Here is a 14,679-nt window from a genome sequence, read left to right on the forward strand (position 1 = left end):
GCAATTGACAATATATATATCTTTGCTACCTCGAAGGTCCACTTGTTGATTCAAACTAGAATTCACAGTTGATTTTACCGATTTTACCATTCTACCCAAGATTCTACCCAATCTAAATACCTACGCTGAGGTAATTTCCATTGTTGGCGGCATCTCGTTTGGCGTGTATGTCATATTTTTGTTTCTGCGTTACTGTCAAAATGCCAAAACAGCTGAGAATGTGTTTGGTTTAAAAGTTTTAATCGGTTTAAAAGCAAGTTTTTCGATGTTTAGTATTTTTCATTTTTACCATCAAACATTGTGTTTTTAGAAGTGCGTTTCTATATGAAATGGAAAATTCAACGTTAATAAACTTGGAAGAATCCACTGCGATAAAGGTTGAAGAGTTTATGATTACCGATGTCTTAGATATTGAGGCCGAACCAATCAAAACTAATGGGTACTGCCGTGAAACTACGGCGACGACACCCTCCGGAGATGGTCCATTCGTTGTGAAACAAGCATCTGCTGCAATAGACATCATTGATGAAGTAACAGAGACGGCTCCTGCTGCATCAGCCGGTGGAGACGATAAAACTGACAGTTTTAGGTAATTTTACACTTTCACAATGTAACATTTCGTGCATATTACGGTTACGGCACTAATCTTAATAATATTAAGTTAAAGTGACCAGATTTTTTTTGGATGAATGCGGGACATATTGGATGGCTTATTTGCTAAATCAGTTCGGTAGTAGAGATAGGATCATTTAGAAATTGGGCACTTCATTTTGGCTCCCAGTGGCCGTGGATGCTAGCTTTTGGTAGCGTTGTATTATTCATAAACAGTTATGGCCGGTATATTCTATAGCTTTAAGGTAACATGGCTTCGAGATATTCATCATGCAGGAGAAGAAATAAAAGTAACATTCAGAAAGTCAAGGCTGATCTTAGCATCACGGCTTGTGCTTTGGCGAAAAAAACTAACCGCTGTACTGTACGGTGAATCCGTCTCGGAATGGCTACAAGTGTTACCGAGCAAATGGGGATCCCAACAAAAGCCTCAAACAGTAAACAAAGGTTAGAATCCGGTCTCGTGGGCCGTGTGGCCAGGTGGTGCCAAAATGCGATGTATGGGTCTGACCTGATGATGAATAAGTTTCAGAGAAGGCCGATTTCAGCCAAAACCCAAGGGTTCAATTCTTCATGCTCTGGCTCGCGGTAGGGTTTGTAGCAGTTTCGAGATTGGTTTTTGGGATCGGTTCGTAATAAAAGGTCATGACTTGGCACGGAATCTGTTTCATTGGCATCCGTGCGAAAACCAGTACTTTATGACGGATAAGAATTCGGAGATACACAGGGCTAGGTGCCTTCAAGTCTTCATGCTACAAGGGACAATGGACTTCAGTTCATCTCAAAAGAGCTGAGTGCATCAAATTGTCCCTGGGTTCGTCCGGTATTGAAATATTTGGGGATAATGAAACGAAAGCTCAAGATGAAGAGAACAGTCACCAGCGACATTGGTCAGATGAGGAACTCGAGGTGCTGGCTGGGCGAGCCGTGACTGGGGAGAGTGTGCACCGGCTGATGAGCGGTGTCAGCAGTAGTTTTTTCATGCAATGTTACATAATTTCCTATGTTTCATCTTTAGAAACTTTTTCGATTAAAAAATTAATCAATGTGGGACATTTTCCGGGACACTTAGTAATCCGGGACAAACCGTCCAAATCCGGGACAGTCCCGCATAATCCGGGACGTCTGGTCAGCCTATATTAAGTAGTTTATCGTGATACAGTTAGCAAGATATCACATAACACAGGAGTTGTACTGACGCTTTTATCCCAGCATTGATTTTCTTAGTCGTACTAGCAAAGTGTTAACAATTCCTTGCATACCTCCGATAGCATCGTTGTCGCAAAATAACCTTGCAAAATGCAGTGAGTAGATCGTTAAACTGGCCGGCAGTCGACTAACTGGATTACTTGTTTGTTAAATTAGTAAAAGGCTTCTTTTAATCAAACTGTTTTGTTCTGGCGCTTTCAAACTTTCATTCTTTTTGTTTATAAATTATTATCATCGGAAAAATTGCAAAGCGTATCGTGTTTAGGATTCGTGTATACAGAAGGTTGTTAGTCTAAGGTCCGGATATGACACGGGGAAGGCAACGTAGCTCCTGCCTTCGCAAGCCCTTCCCTACATACCTGCATCTCCACGCAGAGCCGGCGTTTTAGGCCGGCAGACCCGTGTGGTAGAACGGAGCCTCGCGCTACGGAAGGCGGAGTCTTGATTGCGGTCCACCGCCAGTTGCAGACATTCGTCATCGAAAACGTCGAGTGGTTGCCGGTCGAGCAAGTATTATAGGTAAATATCAAACATTCAGACCGTAGACTATTGTGTGCTATCTACGTACCTCCTGACCGCATCCGAGACCCGGTTTTTCTGAATGCACATATTAATTCAGTTAACCTAACTGCATCGATAGCATCTGCGTCGGATGACATTATTATTCTGGGAGATTTCAATCTACCAACCATCAAGTGGCGTGAACGCGGCAACGGATACCTGTACGCTGACATGGGTTTGTCAACTTTATCGCCTATCAATATTGAATTGCTCGATTGCTATAGTACTGCAACCGTTCAACAAGTAAAAGATATACCCAACGAAAATGGGCGTCTCCTCGATCTATGCTTTGCCAGTGTTCGTAGTCAGGCCCCGGAAGTGACGATGGCGCCTACCCCGCTTGTCAAGCATGTTCTGCATCATCCAGCTCTGTACTACCAGCCAACAAATTTTCCGTGACGTAAATATTGCGCCTCCGGCCGTCTTCTACGACTACGCCCATGCTGATTTTGGGGATATTCTAAATGTTTTAAGCAGCATCAACTGGAGTACAGTTTTAGATAATCACGATATAAACACTGCTGCCACAACCTTCTCCAATATCTTGAACTACGTTATCGATCGTCACGTTCCCAAAAGAACTGCTCCCGCTCAGTTCAACTGCTCCCGCCCAGATACCCTGGCCAAACGCTATGTTGCGACGTCTCAAATCCGAAAGGAAAGCTGCTCTAAATAAATTTTCGAGGTACAGGACCTTACCCCTCCGCAACCACTACCTATCGATTAATACAAGACACAAACGCTTGAGTCGTTCTTGCTTTCGAAGCTACCTGAGAAATGTCGAACGAAGATTGGAACGTAACGCCAAATCTTTTTGGAAATGTCAACGAGCAACGGAATTATGACGGTCTACCCTCGGTTATGTTCCTGGGTGATAAAACCGCGAGCAAATTTCTGAACTGTTCTCGATGAAATTCTCCAGTGTATTTACTGATGAAAGTTTGACGATTGCAGAGATATCCACAGCGACCGAGTGTGTTCCTTTACTGGGTCATTCATTGAACAACCTCACCATCGATGAAGTGATGGTTACATCGGCCGCCGCGAAGGTGAAACTTTCTCGATCCGTTGGATCGAGCGGTATACCGCCTGAAAAATGCATCCACGCTATCGCCGCTCCAATGAGCCATCTTTTCAGCTTATCCGTTAACTCAGGTGCGTAAAAAGGGAATAGGAAAAACCGAGATAACTGTCAAGGAATGTGCTCTAAACTCAATTTCGAAACTGTTTCAGCTCGCCCTGTTTGAACCAGTATTTGCATTTTTCAAACAGTACATCTCTGATAACCAACATGGGTTTATCTACGTGATAAATAGTTTCGATGCTCGGTCGCAAACAGATGTCATTTACCCTGATCTTTTCGCAGCTTTCGACAAATTGAACCACCAAATCGCTATTGCTAAACTGGATAAGCTTGGCGTAGGTGGTCCGTTGCTGCGTTGGTTCCGTTCATACTTATCGCCACTTAAAGGTGAACATTGAGGGCAGTCTCTCTGGATCGTTCACTGCTCATTGCGGAATACCACAAGGCAGCCATCTTGATCCTTTAATATTCCTTATCTACTTCAATGACGTCAACTACCTGCTTAAAGGTCCGCGACTCTTGTTTGCTGACAAGCCCAAGTTACACTCAAAAGTCGAAAATCTATCTGACGCCGCTGTCCTTCAGGAGGAACTATCGACCTTTGCCAAATGGTGTGTCGCCAACCGCATGCTGCTTAACCCCGACAAGTGTGAAGTCATCACATTTTCCAGAAAGCTGAGCCCGTTCGCTTTTGACTACAAGCTGTCAAATACGCCATTACGTCGTGAAAACTGCGTCAAGGATCTGGGGATACTGCTCGACTCTTAACTAACATTCAAACAGCACATCGCGTTCATCGTGGACAAAGCCTTCATTATGCGCATCAGCAAGAACTTCAACGATGTTTACTGCTTGAAAGCTCTTTATTGTGCATTAGTCCGCTTCAGTCTTGAATTCTGTGCTCCAGTTTGGAGTCCATACTATCAAAATGGAGTTAGCCGAATCGAGTCAGTGCAGCGAAGATTTATTCGTTTTGCTCTTCGGAGACTTCCGTGGAATTCCGTCGTACATTGCGCAATAGCCACTTTCTACACGTGCCGAATCGACGGACCAACTACAGCAGCTTCAGCATGATGACCAGTCTCCTACGCCACTTTAACCGTTTTTACTCCAGTTTCGAATTTGACGTCAGCCGTAACGTGCTAAAAAATCGTTTTTCATCAACAGCGCGTAGTTTTTAGGTTAAATTATCATTTGGGCCACAAGGCCTGTTGATGTACAAATAAACAAATAAATATTTGCATGATGTCCATTGCTGCTTTGGAATGTGTCGTTACATAATGTGCCAAACGACTCGGCTTTGCTTACAGGCCGATTATTTACGGTGGCTTCGATCAAATGGACACTTAGTTCTATTGAACCAATGAAAGTTTCAGATCCGGATGGTATTCTACCCGTTTTCTTACAGAAAATAAACAGTACCGCCATCCGGGATTGAGATTGTGCCAAAAACCAAAAATGTTTATTTGGGAAAGTTTATTATATCTATAGAAACTGGTGACCTAAATTCAAAATGATGATGAACATAACATATTTATTCATACCTTAGAATGGAACACAGATAATGTTAGCAAATTAGTTAGCCTAAACAGTGTTTCAAAGTTCGCGATCAAAAATACTCGGAAATAACGCTTGTAAAAAATGTCCCGCATAAACCAACCCAAGCAAGAAATCGCATCAACTTGCTATTTTGAAGGTTTATAAACTAATCATTTACAATGTATTGAACAGTTATTATGCGTTGGATAAGTTTTGATTACGAAAATAATATTTTTCGAAACTTACGTACTTTTCGAGCTTCACGGGGGTGAGATTTTGGCAAACCATAATTTGTGGATTTCACATACACAACAAAAATACGTCAGTACACTCACATTCTTTACTATTGAGCACAATATTTCGACAGATTAGATTGCATCATACATTTTGGAGCAAACAACATCATAGGTCTGCTAAATAATTTAAACTAATTTTTACTTTTTCACTGGAAATTTCAGATACTATGAATAAACACTCTAATATAAGACGAATATATTATACCTTGTATAAACTGCCAGTTTTAAGGAGGGCGGAGGCGGGTGCGATGAGCCACATCCGCGGGTTCTTGAACGAAGTAATGGTTACTTTTGTTAAATGATCAAATAGGTGTGCCCCCTTAGGATACAACCCTTCATATATCTTCCCCTTGTTAACCCTAGAAACGCTACTGGCTAAATAAAGGCTGCCCATTGATTACGATCTCATTTTTAGTTATTTCAGACCTCTCCGGGTTATTTTCGTTCATACTTTTTGTATGATGCGTTGTTTTTAGCCTACCCCCTGCCCCTAATAGTCCACTTAGTTCATGGATGGCCCCATATGATCTACTTTATACTGATATTTATGTGTATTGTTTATAAACATGCTAATGTTCACTGTTTAGGTTTTTAGCCTAACTTTATGTTTTTGGCACAATGTCACCCCTTAGAAGGGGTGAGATTGTGCCAAAGTTCATGCACTTCCAGTAAAATTAGATTTCATTGTAACTAAACCATCTCTACGGTAGTTGTTAATTGAACAATTTAGTATTGACAGGTTTGAAATCAACTTAGTTCCTAAATTGTGTGTGTACTGAGCTAAAGAACAAAAATATATGCTTTTTTGGCACAATCTCGCCCCGCCTGACAGTACTGTAATATCATCAGCGTATGCTGTAATCGGTTCTCCTGTCCCGTTACATATCTGCTTTAGTTTGTCTATCAACGGTTGTAAATATGTAACGAATAGACTCATGCTCAAGGGATCGCCCTGACGCACTGAGCGTTTGATGTCGAAGTAAGTAGTGAGTTTCCCATTAATCAGAAGCTGTGACCTTGAATTTCTCACAATAAATTCTAGAAGGTTGATAAAGTTTTCGTTCATTTTTGCGCATGGTACTGAAGAGAAACTGTTAGTTAACCCGATCGAATGTACTGCTTAAATCACGCCATGACTACACCGCTCCGCTTCGTGTAGTGAGTGTGTCCAATTTCGTCTCGAATCAGACAGAAGATTTTTGCTCACTGGTAAGAACAAACGGAATGATTTTGTTGAGTCTGTCCTTGAGAACTCGACTTAGAATCTTATAGTCCACATTTAACAGTGAAATAGGACGATAGGATTTTACCGTATTGTCTCCGTTCTTTTTGTGAACTAATACAATAATTGCTTCCAGCTGCTCCCGTAGAATTTGCCCATTTTTCATTACGTTGATTATTTCAATGAATTCTGCTTTAATGATGTTCCGTGCTTTTGTGTAGAACTCTCTGGTTAACCCGTCTTTCCCTGGCGACTTGTTCGGAGCAGACAGTCTGAACGAGTCGCAAAACTCCTCTTCTAAGACACGATCCATGATAGCGTTGTTTGTCTCTGTCTCCGGAGGAATGATTTGGGCCGGTTCAAACGTAGTCCGGTGCTCTACTCTTTCTTCTGAGAAAAGCAGATGATAATAGTTATAGACTGCTGTTTCGATGTCGCGTGAATTTTCCAGTATTTGGCCATCAATTTGGAGGTTTGCAATCCTGGTCCCTTCCTTACGCTTCCGTTGATCATAGAGCTGATACAGCGACACCTCCTCATTTGGTAGATGACGCACGGAGGGTTTTTGAGATTTTCATTGAATTTCTTTTGCTTGGCGAGCATTGTCGCTTTTATTCGATTAATTTCTATGGTGTTGTCAGTTCCCATATGAGCTGAGCTGAATACGCCCTCTGAAGGCATGAGTAATAAAATCTCATGGTGCTGTTGTGCGTGTTGTAATGCTGTAAAGCTGATTTTGTTTCCACTTCAAATACGATTTGAGCTTGTCTTTGACAGACTTTACCCACCATTCCGTCCATGTCCGATAATTAGGTCTCGTCCTCTTCCAGTATATTCATTTCCTGTGCAACTCTTCTAGGTTGGTCGGTGGTAACAGGCAGTTATTCAGTTTCCACATTGGACGTGGTACGCACTCCGATACCAAGGGAAGAATTACTGGCATAACGACTGCCTTATGATCGCTAAAACAATTAGGTAGGATTTTACAATACCTCATCCGGTCAATAAAAGACTAATTCACGTAAATAGTATCTATTCGAGACATAGACCGTCCGCACACAAATGTATAGTCTATATCATTGTAATAAATCTACAGGTATCAGTTAAGTTTCCGGCTTGAATCAAACGTTTCAAATTTGGACTTATGTTATTTGCTCCTGCAGTGTCACGGGAGCAAGTTACGGAATTAAAATCTGCTAGTAGTACATATTTAGCATGATTTACTATGTATTGAGGGATAATTCTATTGAAAAAATTTTCCCAGCAGTCCTGTTATCTGTGCCAAATGGAGCATAAATATTTATAACTCTTAGCGTATTTTCTATAGTGGTGCATATAACCCTAGAATCGATGCTCTTCTGTACATTCGATACATTAAATAATTCCGTTTCTTGCTAGTATTGCTGTGCCTCTCCTATGTTCATCTATATTCGCAAAGGTCTTGTATCCATATACATTCAAATCGTTACTTGCAACTTCTTGTAAACAAACTATATCCATATTTAAACTACGTATGAAATCAGAGAGAGCTGAAATTTTGGTATTACTTTGTATTGCGTTAATGTTGATAGTTGCGATTATATTGAGATAAAACTTCCGCATACTTTTTACATGCGATCGCTTCGCTCCCCAGGCACGGCTGACCATCGCATGTCCCTTTTCAATACAAGTGAACTGTCGAAATATTTGGAAAGACATAGAAAAAGAACAAAAACGAATTGTGAGCAAGCCATAATTCTCGATCGTTTCGCAGTCAAAATCACTATTTTTCAATGCAATCTATGAGGTTTTGGAAAGAAAAATCATGAATGTATGAATTCTTCATCATACATTTATGAAGGTGGAATATTCATTCACAATACACTGAAGTTTTTGGAGCGTTTTAGTAAAATACGAAACCTAAAATTAAATAAAAAGAAGAAAACTTATCCAATTTAATTCTACTATATATATTTTATTCGCGACAGATACGTATGTCGCCTACGACTTGCAGGCTTCCTCAGAGTTCGAAAACAGACACTGAGGAAGCCTGCAAGTCGTCGGCGAAATACGTATCTGTCGTGAATAAAATATACATAGTAGAATTAAATTAGATAAGTTTTCTTCTTTTTATTTAATTTTAGATTCACAATACAGCCATTAACCGACACCGCTCGGGCAGTAGTGTAACGATCGACGACGATGACTTCTTCAATTTTTGTTCGTACGATTATCAAAATTCAATATTCGATTTGCATTACTCAGCTAGCTAGTTTCACTTAAAAGATGACATATTTAACCAACCAGTTTATCAATTGCTTCTCTTCTGTTGCAGCAACTCACACACTTTGGAAGCGGAACCTCCTACTGGCAGTGGCAGTCAACCGAAACACATTTGCGACATCTGTGGCGCATCGTACAAGTCACGTGGTGGTTTATATGCTCACAAAAACATCCACACATCTGCTGAGCCTAGACCTTACCAATGTGATCAGTGTAGTTCTCGATTCGTTCAAAAGAGTGCTCTCAATGTTCACAAAAGGAAACACCTACCGTCAAGTTTCAAATGTGACATTTGTGGTAAAGAGTTCCACATGATGAAGCAGTTGGAGAGGCACCTGACATTTCACAGCTTGGAGCGTTCGTATAAATGCGATATCTGCGGGAAAGGATACAATAGGAAGGAGAATTTTGTTAAGCACATGAAAATTCACACGACAACGCAAACTTTCGAATGTGACATATGTGGTCAAATTTGCGCTCCCGAATCACTACGGCGGCATAAACTTACAAAGCACACGTCGGAAAAAAACTTCACGTGTAACGTATGCAGTAAAGATTTCCATATGAAAGAACAGCTAACAGCGCACCTGAAGCGGCACGGTTCGGAACACCTGCACCGGTGTCCGGTGTGTGGAAAAGATTTTGTATTTCGAAGTGAGCTTGCGCGGCATATACCTATTCACAGCGGTGAGCGACCGTTCGAATGCAACCTCTGCAATGCCTCCTTTAAGACGCCCGGTGGCTTGCAGCAACACCGAAAATACCACATATCCGACGACCAGAATCACATCACTTGTGGTATCTGTGACCGAAAACTCGCCGACAACTATACTCTGACCTGTCATTTGAGAACTCACACCGGAGAGCGACCGTTCGAGTGTGACATATGTCACAAAACATTCATCAGACGCGTAGAACTTAATTATCATAAAATCCAAAGCCACACGCAGGATAAAAATTTCGATTGTCCAGAATGTGGTAAAAAGTTTCATTTGAAGGCTGGATTACGACAGCATATGAAGGTACATAGTTCGGATCGCTCATACAAGTGTCTGATATGCGGAAGAATCTATAAACATAAATCTACTCTCGTTGAGCATATGCATCAACACACACACGGGGGAGCGTATATTTGCGACATCTGCGGCGCATCGTACAAGTCCGGTTCCGGTTTGCGTCTACACAAGAAAATCCACACATCCGTCGAGCCAAAGCCTCACAAATGTGACCAGTGTAATACTCGCTTCACTCACCGAGCTAGTCTCAGCTATCACAAAAAGAAACACTGTCCGCCAAGTTCCAGTAAGGAAAGCTTGGATGAGAACATCGTCTAGTGCATGCATCGGATTCCTGCGGGTTCGCAGTGGCCGGTACTTCCGGCGGCGGGTCGTCGGCAACACTCGCGGCCTGTGGCCGTCTCGCCCTCAATCATCTAGTCTCACCATTGGTAGGTTTTGGTGTTATTATTATTGACTAATATTTTATAGAAGAGTAAAATTTCTCGAATTTGATTCGTTTTTGAATTATGCAAAAATTTCTGTTTTATTTATATGAGCCCCTGCCTCGGAAAACCCCCACATGCCAAGACTAGTTCTCGAGTTATGCAGAAGATTGTGCGTCATTTATATGAGATCTTCACTAGGGTTCTACAGACGAACCTCCATCACGCGAAAGCTGCATCGTACTTTCATGCAGTTGATGCAGTACTCTCCAGGAGGTTTGTCAAAGACGGTGTGGACCTGGCCCTGGGTCCAAAAAGCAAGAATACAAGGTATTCAAACAAGAACATGTAAGTTACTCTATGATGACAAGCATGACTCTTCGAAGGCAAACATTAATTGTTTTAACATTACAGATTTCATCACAGGAGACATCGTTGCGATCAGAGTTGAGGTACCATACCAACCACCAGGGGAACATCCGATGCAATCATAGCATCGACCTATTTTCCTGGTGACGTTCCTTTCCCACTCAAGAGGTTGCGGCGTTCGTCAAATTCTGCAGAGGAGTCAGCAAAGACTTTATCGTCGGTTGCGATGCCAACGCTCATCACACCTTGTGGAGAAGTACCGACATCAACCATCGAGGTGAGTGCCTTTTAGAATTTCTCTCGTCAAACAATATCGATATTGCTGTTAAAGGCAATGAACTTACATTCATAAATGCTATCAGGCAGGAAGTCTTGGACCTGACCCTGTACAGTCCAGTAATTTCGGAGAAAATACAGAACTGGCACGTATTGGACGAAGCTTCGTTGTCTGATCACAGGCACATTATTTTCGAAAAAATGGGTGGTCTAGTGTCACAGGTTGCATATCGAGATCCAAGGAAGACCAACTGGGATCAGTGTGCGCTGGAACTCGAATCGAAAAGCCTCACTACAAGAATTAGGTCAGTTCAACAACCTAAATCGGCCTCAAAGGTCATAAACGAACGGTGGAACGAAAGGCTCGAACGGCTTCGCAAAATGGTGCGAAAACTGTTCAATAGAGCTAAGATTACTTCTGATTGGACTCTTTATAAGAGAGTTCTAACCGAATATAGCAGAGAACTGACGATCGAAAAGGAAATTTTGGGTACACAATTGCGAAAGCATTGAAAGTATTCCGATTGTGGCAAGACTTAACAAGACTCTTGCAAAGGACCATTCGAACGGACTCAGTTCTCTCAAGAAAGGAGACGGTTCGTTCACAAAATCACCTGCTGAAGTGCTACAGACTTAATGATGGATACTCATTTTCCGGGATCTTCCTCAGTCAATGTTGTTACCAGCGCGGACTCCGATTATGGTAAAAGATGTTCTCAAAGAAACTATCCAGGATCATGTGAGAGGACAAAAGAGATCGCAATCTCACTGGGCTGGTCTTTACTAGGGCTAAGTGGAGAACGCAGTAAAATGCTTTCAACCTTATAAATCCGCAGGTGCAGATGGGATTTTGCCAGCTCAGATTCAGAACGGAGAATCAGCGCCAATTCCATCTCTAATCAAGATTTTTAAGGCTATCAGACTTGCCTAAATCATATTCCGTCTACGTGGAGTAAAAGTTGTATTCATACCAGAAGCAGGAAAACGTGACTATGGAAAAAGTATTATATGAATACATTAAGTCTGAACAGCTGATTAGATATCCATTATCGAAACACCAGTTTGCAAATCAAGCTGGTAAATCTACAATCACAGCAATACACACGCTCGTGACAAAAACTGAAGTCTGTTTTATCGAAAGAAATAGCGTTAGGCTCGATATCTTCGAAGGGGCCTTCGATAATGCTTGCTATTCATCAATGGCAAATGAGATGAAGAAAAAACCATTTGATGTTGTATAGTCGGTTGGATCCACAGTACGCTCACACATAGGCAAATCACCTCGGAACTGGGAGAGGGATGTTAACAACGGTGACTGCAACCAAAGGTTGTCCACAAAAAGGGGTTCTCTCACCCCTGCTGTGGTCATTGCTGGTTGATGATCTTCTGAGAAGCTTAGAGGCAAAAGGTTTCGAAGTTGTGGGTTTTGTTGATGATTTGGTCATCACGGTTCGTGGAAAAGTCGTCGACGTGCTTTCGAACAGGATGCGAGGGTCTTAAACTTTACACTGTCTTCGTGTAGTAAAGAAGGCCTGGTCTCAAACCAAAAATGGTGATGTGGGTCTATACCGCCGTTGTGAGACCTAGGGTAGCTTATGTCTCGTTGATATGGTGGCCAAAAACTAAGGAAGCCACAGCTATTAAAAAGTTGAACAAACTTCAACGATTAGCATGTATGGCCATAACTGGAGCAATGAAAAGCACTCCTTCAATGGCTCCTCAAAGGCTATGCTCCACTTGCTACCCCTGAATCAACATGTTCAGTTAGAGGCTACGAAAAGCGCCCTAACACTCAAACGATTGAAGACAATACTCGACGGAGATAAAACCGGTCACTTGAGTATCCTGAATCTTCTACCTGTTGGTCCAGCTACGGAAATGAACAGTGGTTGGGTGGAAGCTAGAACCAACTATGACATCTGTGGGGCTCTGTAGCCGCAAGGTTACCGACTCTGCTTTGGCAAGCGAATGGTCGTGGGTTCGAATCTTAGTAGAATCAGGCCATTCGATGTTAAAGTGACTTTAGCATGGGTTTATTCTCAGGACCCTCATTTACCCTTCCTTAATGCTGAATTCTATGTTATCCCGATAAGGCCTATTGACAGCGCAAAACGAGACCCTTATAGTTAAATGCACTGGTGTGCTGTGCCAGGGATGGCTATAATTGGGGACAGCGCTATCATGTGGAACAAGGAGGGTAAAGTAGAGAAAGCATTGATAGAAGAGTAAAACCCAATTACACATAAGCACGCATGAAATTCAATAAGCATATCTACCACTCAATAGCGATTATGGCAAAGAAATGCAGTGCAGGTCATACAGCAAACACCCGGGCGATATCACAATAGATCTAACGATACTGGTCGTAGTGATGTCCATACAAAAAAAAACTATGACATCTCATACATGGTAAACGAACCTTCGCGTTCGGTATGGGATGGAGGGGAACCTAGCGTCTGCAGTGTGGTTCAATCTAGTTCTATACCGACGGGTCAAAAATGGGAGTCAAAACGGGTGCTGGAGTGTACGGCCCCAGAATAAGAATATCTGTAGCTATGGGAGATTGGCCAACACCAACAGTTTTCCAGGCAGAGATAACAGTTATAATAGAATGTACAAACGTCTTTCTTAAAAAGAAATACAGATGTGCTAATATCTGCATTTTCTTGACAGCCAAGCGGCACTAAAAGCCCTTAAAGTTTTTAAGTGCTCCTCAAAAATGGTCTGGGATTACATTTGCTTCTTACGGCAACTAAGCTAGGTGAACTCGGTAAATTTGTACTGGGTTCCCGGTCATTGTGGTATAGAGGGGAATGGACAAGCAGACGAATTACCCGGATGTGGCTCTAACATTCCATACACGGGTGACGGGTCCAGACCCATTCTGCGGAATCTCTGACCGTGTGCTGAAGGGTGAGCTGAAACATTGGGAAAGTCGAGCAGTCATGTCCAATTGGATGGCCGTACAATCGCTCAAACAATCAAAAAAATTATAACGCCCAGTAAGGTTACTCAAAAGTTGCTGAGTCTCAATAAAAGAGATCTCAGCACGCTTACCGGTCCTATGAGTTGTGAAGCGACCCTCACTTCCTCGTAACGTTGCATTCACGCATTTTTATCTGGCTGAACCCGGATGAATCACCCCGGTCGGCTCAGAACATAAATTTAACATTCAATTCGATCACCCGCGCCGGTCGGTGACTCGATCGAGCGACGACGCCGGTAGGCCGAAGTACTTTCATTAAAACGCCGCGTTTGCACCACATTCTAGGTGAAACGCGCATGATTCTCAACCTGCGGCAACGAACAGTTTCCAAAGCAAATGCGCTGTTGCATTTGGCCGACTAAGGCAAACAACGAAGCGCGGAACTGTTCGAGGTACTAAAGCCACGTGACTTAAGCGGTGGCGTATGGGCATGAAAGGGTTGGCCGCTCAGCGAGGCTATATGCTCGGAGCGTGCCAGACTCGCTCATGTGAATGTGTCATTTGTTGACAAAACAAAGTCCCCTCGGGGCCAAAATGTATGCGTGAGAGGGAAGCTCGACGGACAGCGTGAGGTCTGCCGCTAGGCAGAATAGGACGGCACTACCTCGAGAAGGAGGAGTTTCCTCCTCCTTCGATTCCGTTTTGACACGCCAACCCGTCTGGTTGGTAGGTGGTTGTAAAGACGTTGTTTTTTTTCATTTACAAGAAAAAAGAACAGCGTACCCTCCAAGTAAGGGTAACGCAGTTGTGACAGGACATTGTCCGAGTAAATATCATCTTTAGAATCTCGGTTTCGTACAAAATGATATTTGTCGCCTGTGT

The 14,679-nt window shown here is 42.5% G+C and overlaps 1 protein-coding gene across 1 annotated transcript; it reads left to right on the plus strand.

Annotated features, from left to right (window-relative positions):
- Positions 1 to 329: 329 nt before the first annotated feature.
- Positions 330 to 10,126, plus strand: LOC128746388 (zinc finger protein OZF-like). The gene is made up of 2 exons (XM_053843440.1): positions 330 to 589; positions 8,838 to 10,126. The coding sequence occupies exons 1-2, from the start codon at positions 330 to 332 to the stop codon at positions 10,117 to 10,119; spliced, it is 1,542 nt and encodes a 513-aa protein (XP_053699415.1). The 3' UTR covers positions 10,120 to 10,126.
- The last annotated feature ends 4,553 nt before the right edge of the window (positions 10,127 to 14,679 follow it).

Source organism: Sabethes cyaneus, chromosome 1 (assembly GCF_943734655.1).
Source record: "Sabethes cyaneus chromosome 1, idSabCyanKW18_F2, whole genome shotgun sequence".
Classification (NCBI taxonomy): Eukaryota; Metazoa; Arthropoda; class Insecta; order Diptera; family Culicidae; genus Sabethes; species Sabethes cyaneus.

What these genes read in the sequence shown, in the direction of transcription:
- LOC128746388 (XM_053843440.1), top strand. Translation starts at nt 330, where the DNA reads ATGGAAAATTCAACGTTAATAAACTTGGAAGAATCCACTGCGATAAAG. An exon ending in GATAAAACTGACAGTTTTAG is followed by an intron (nt 590 to 8,837) that starts GTAATTTTACAC and finishes CTTCTGTTGCAG; the next exon opens with CAACTCACACACTTTGGAAG.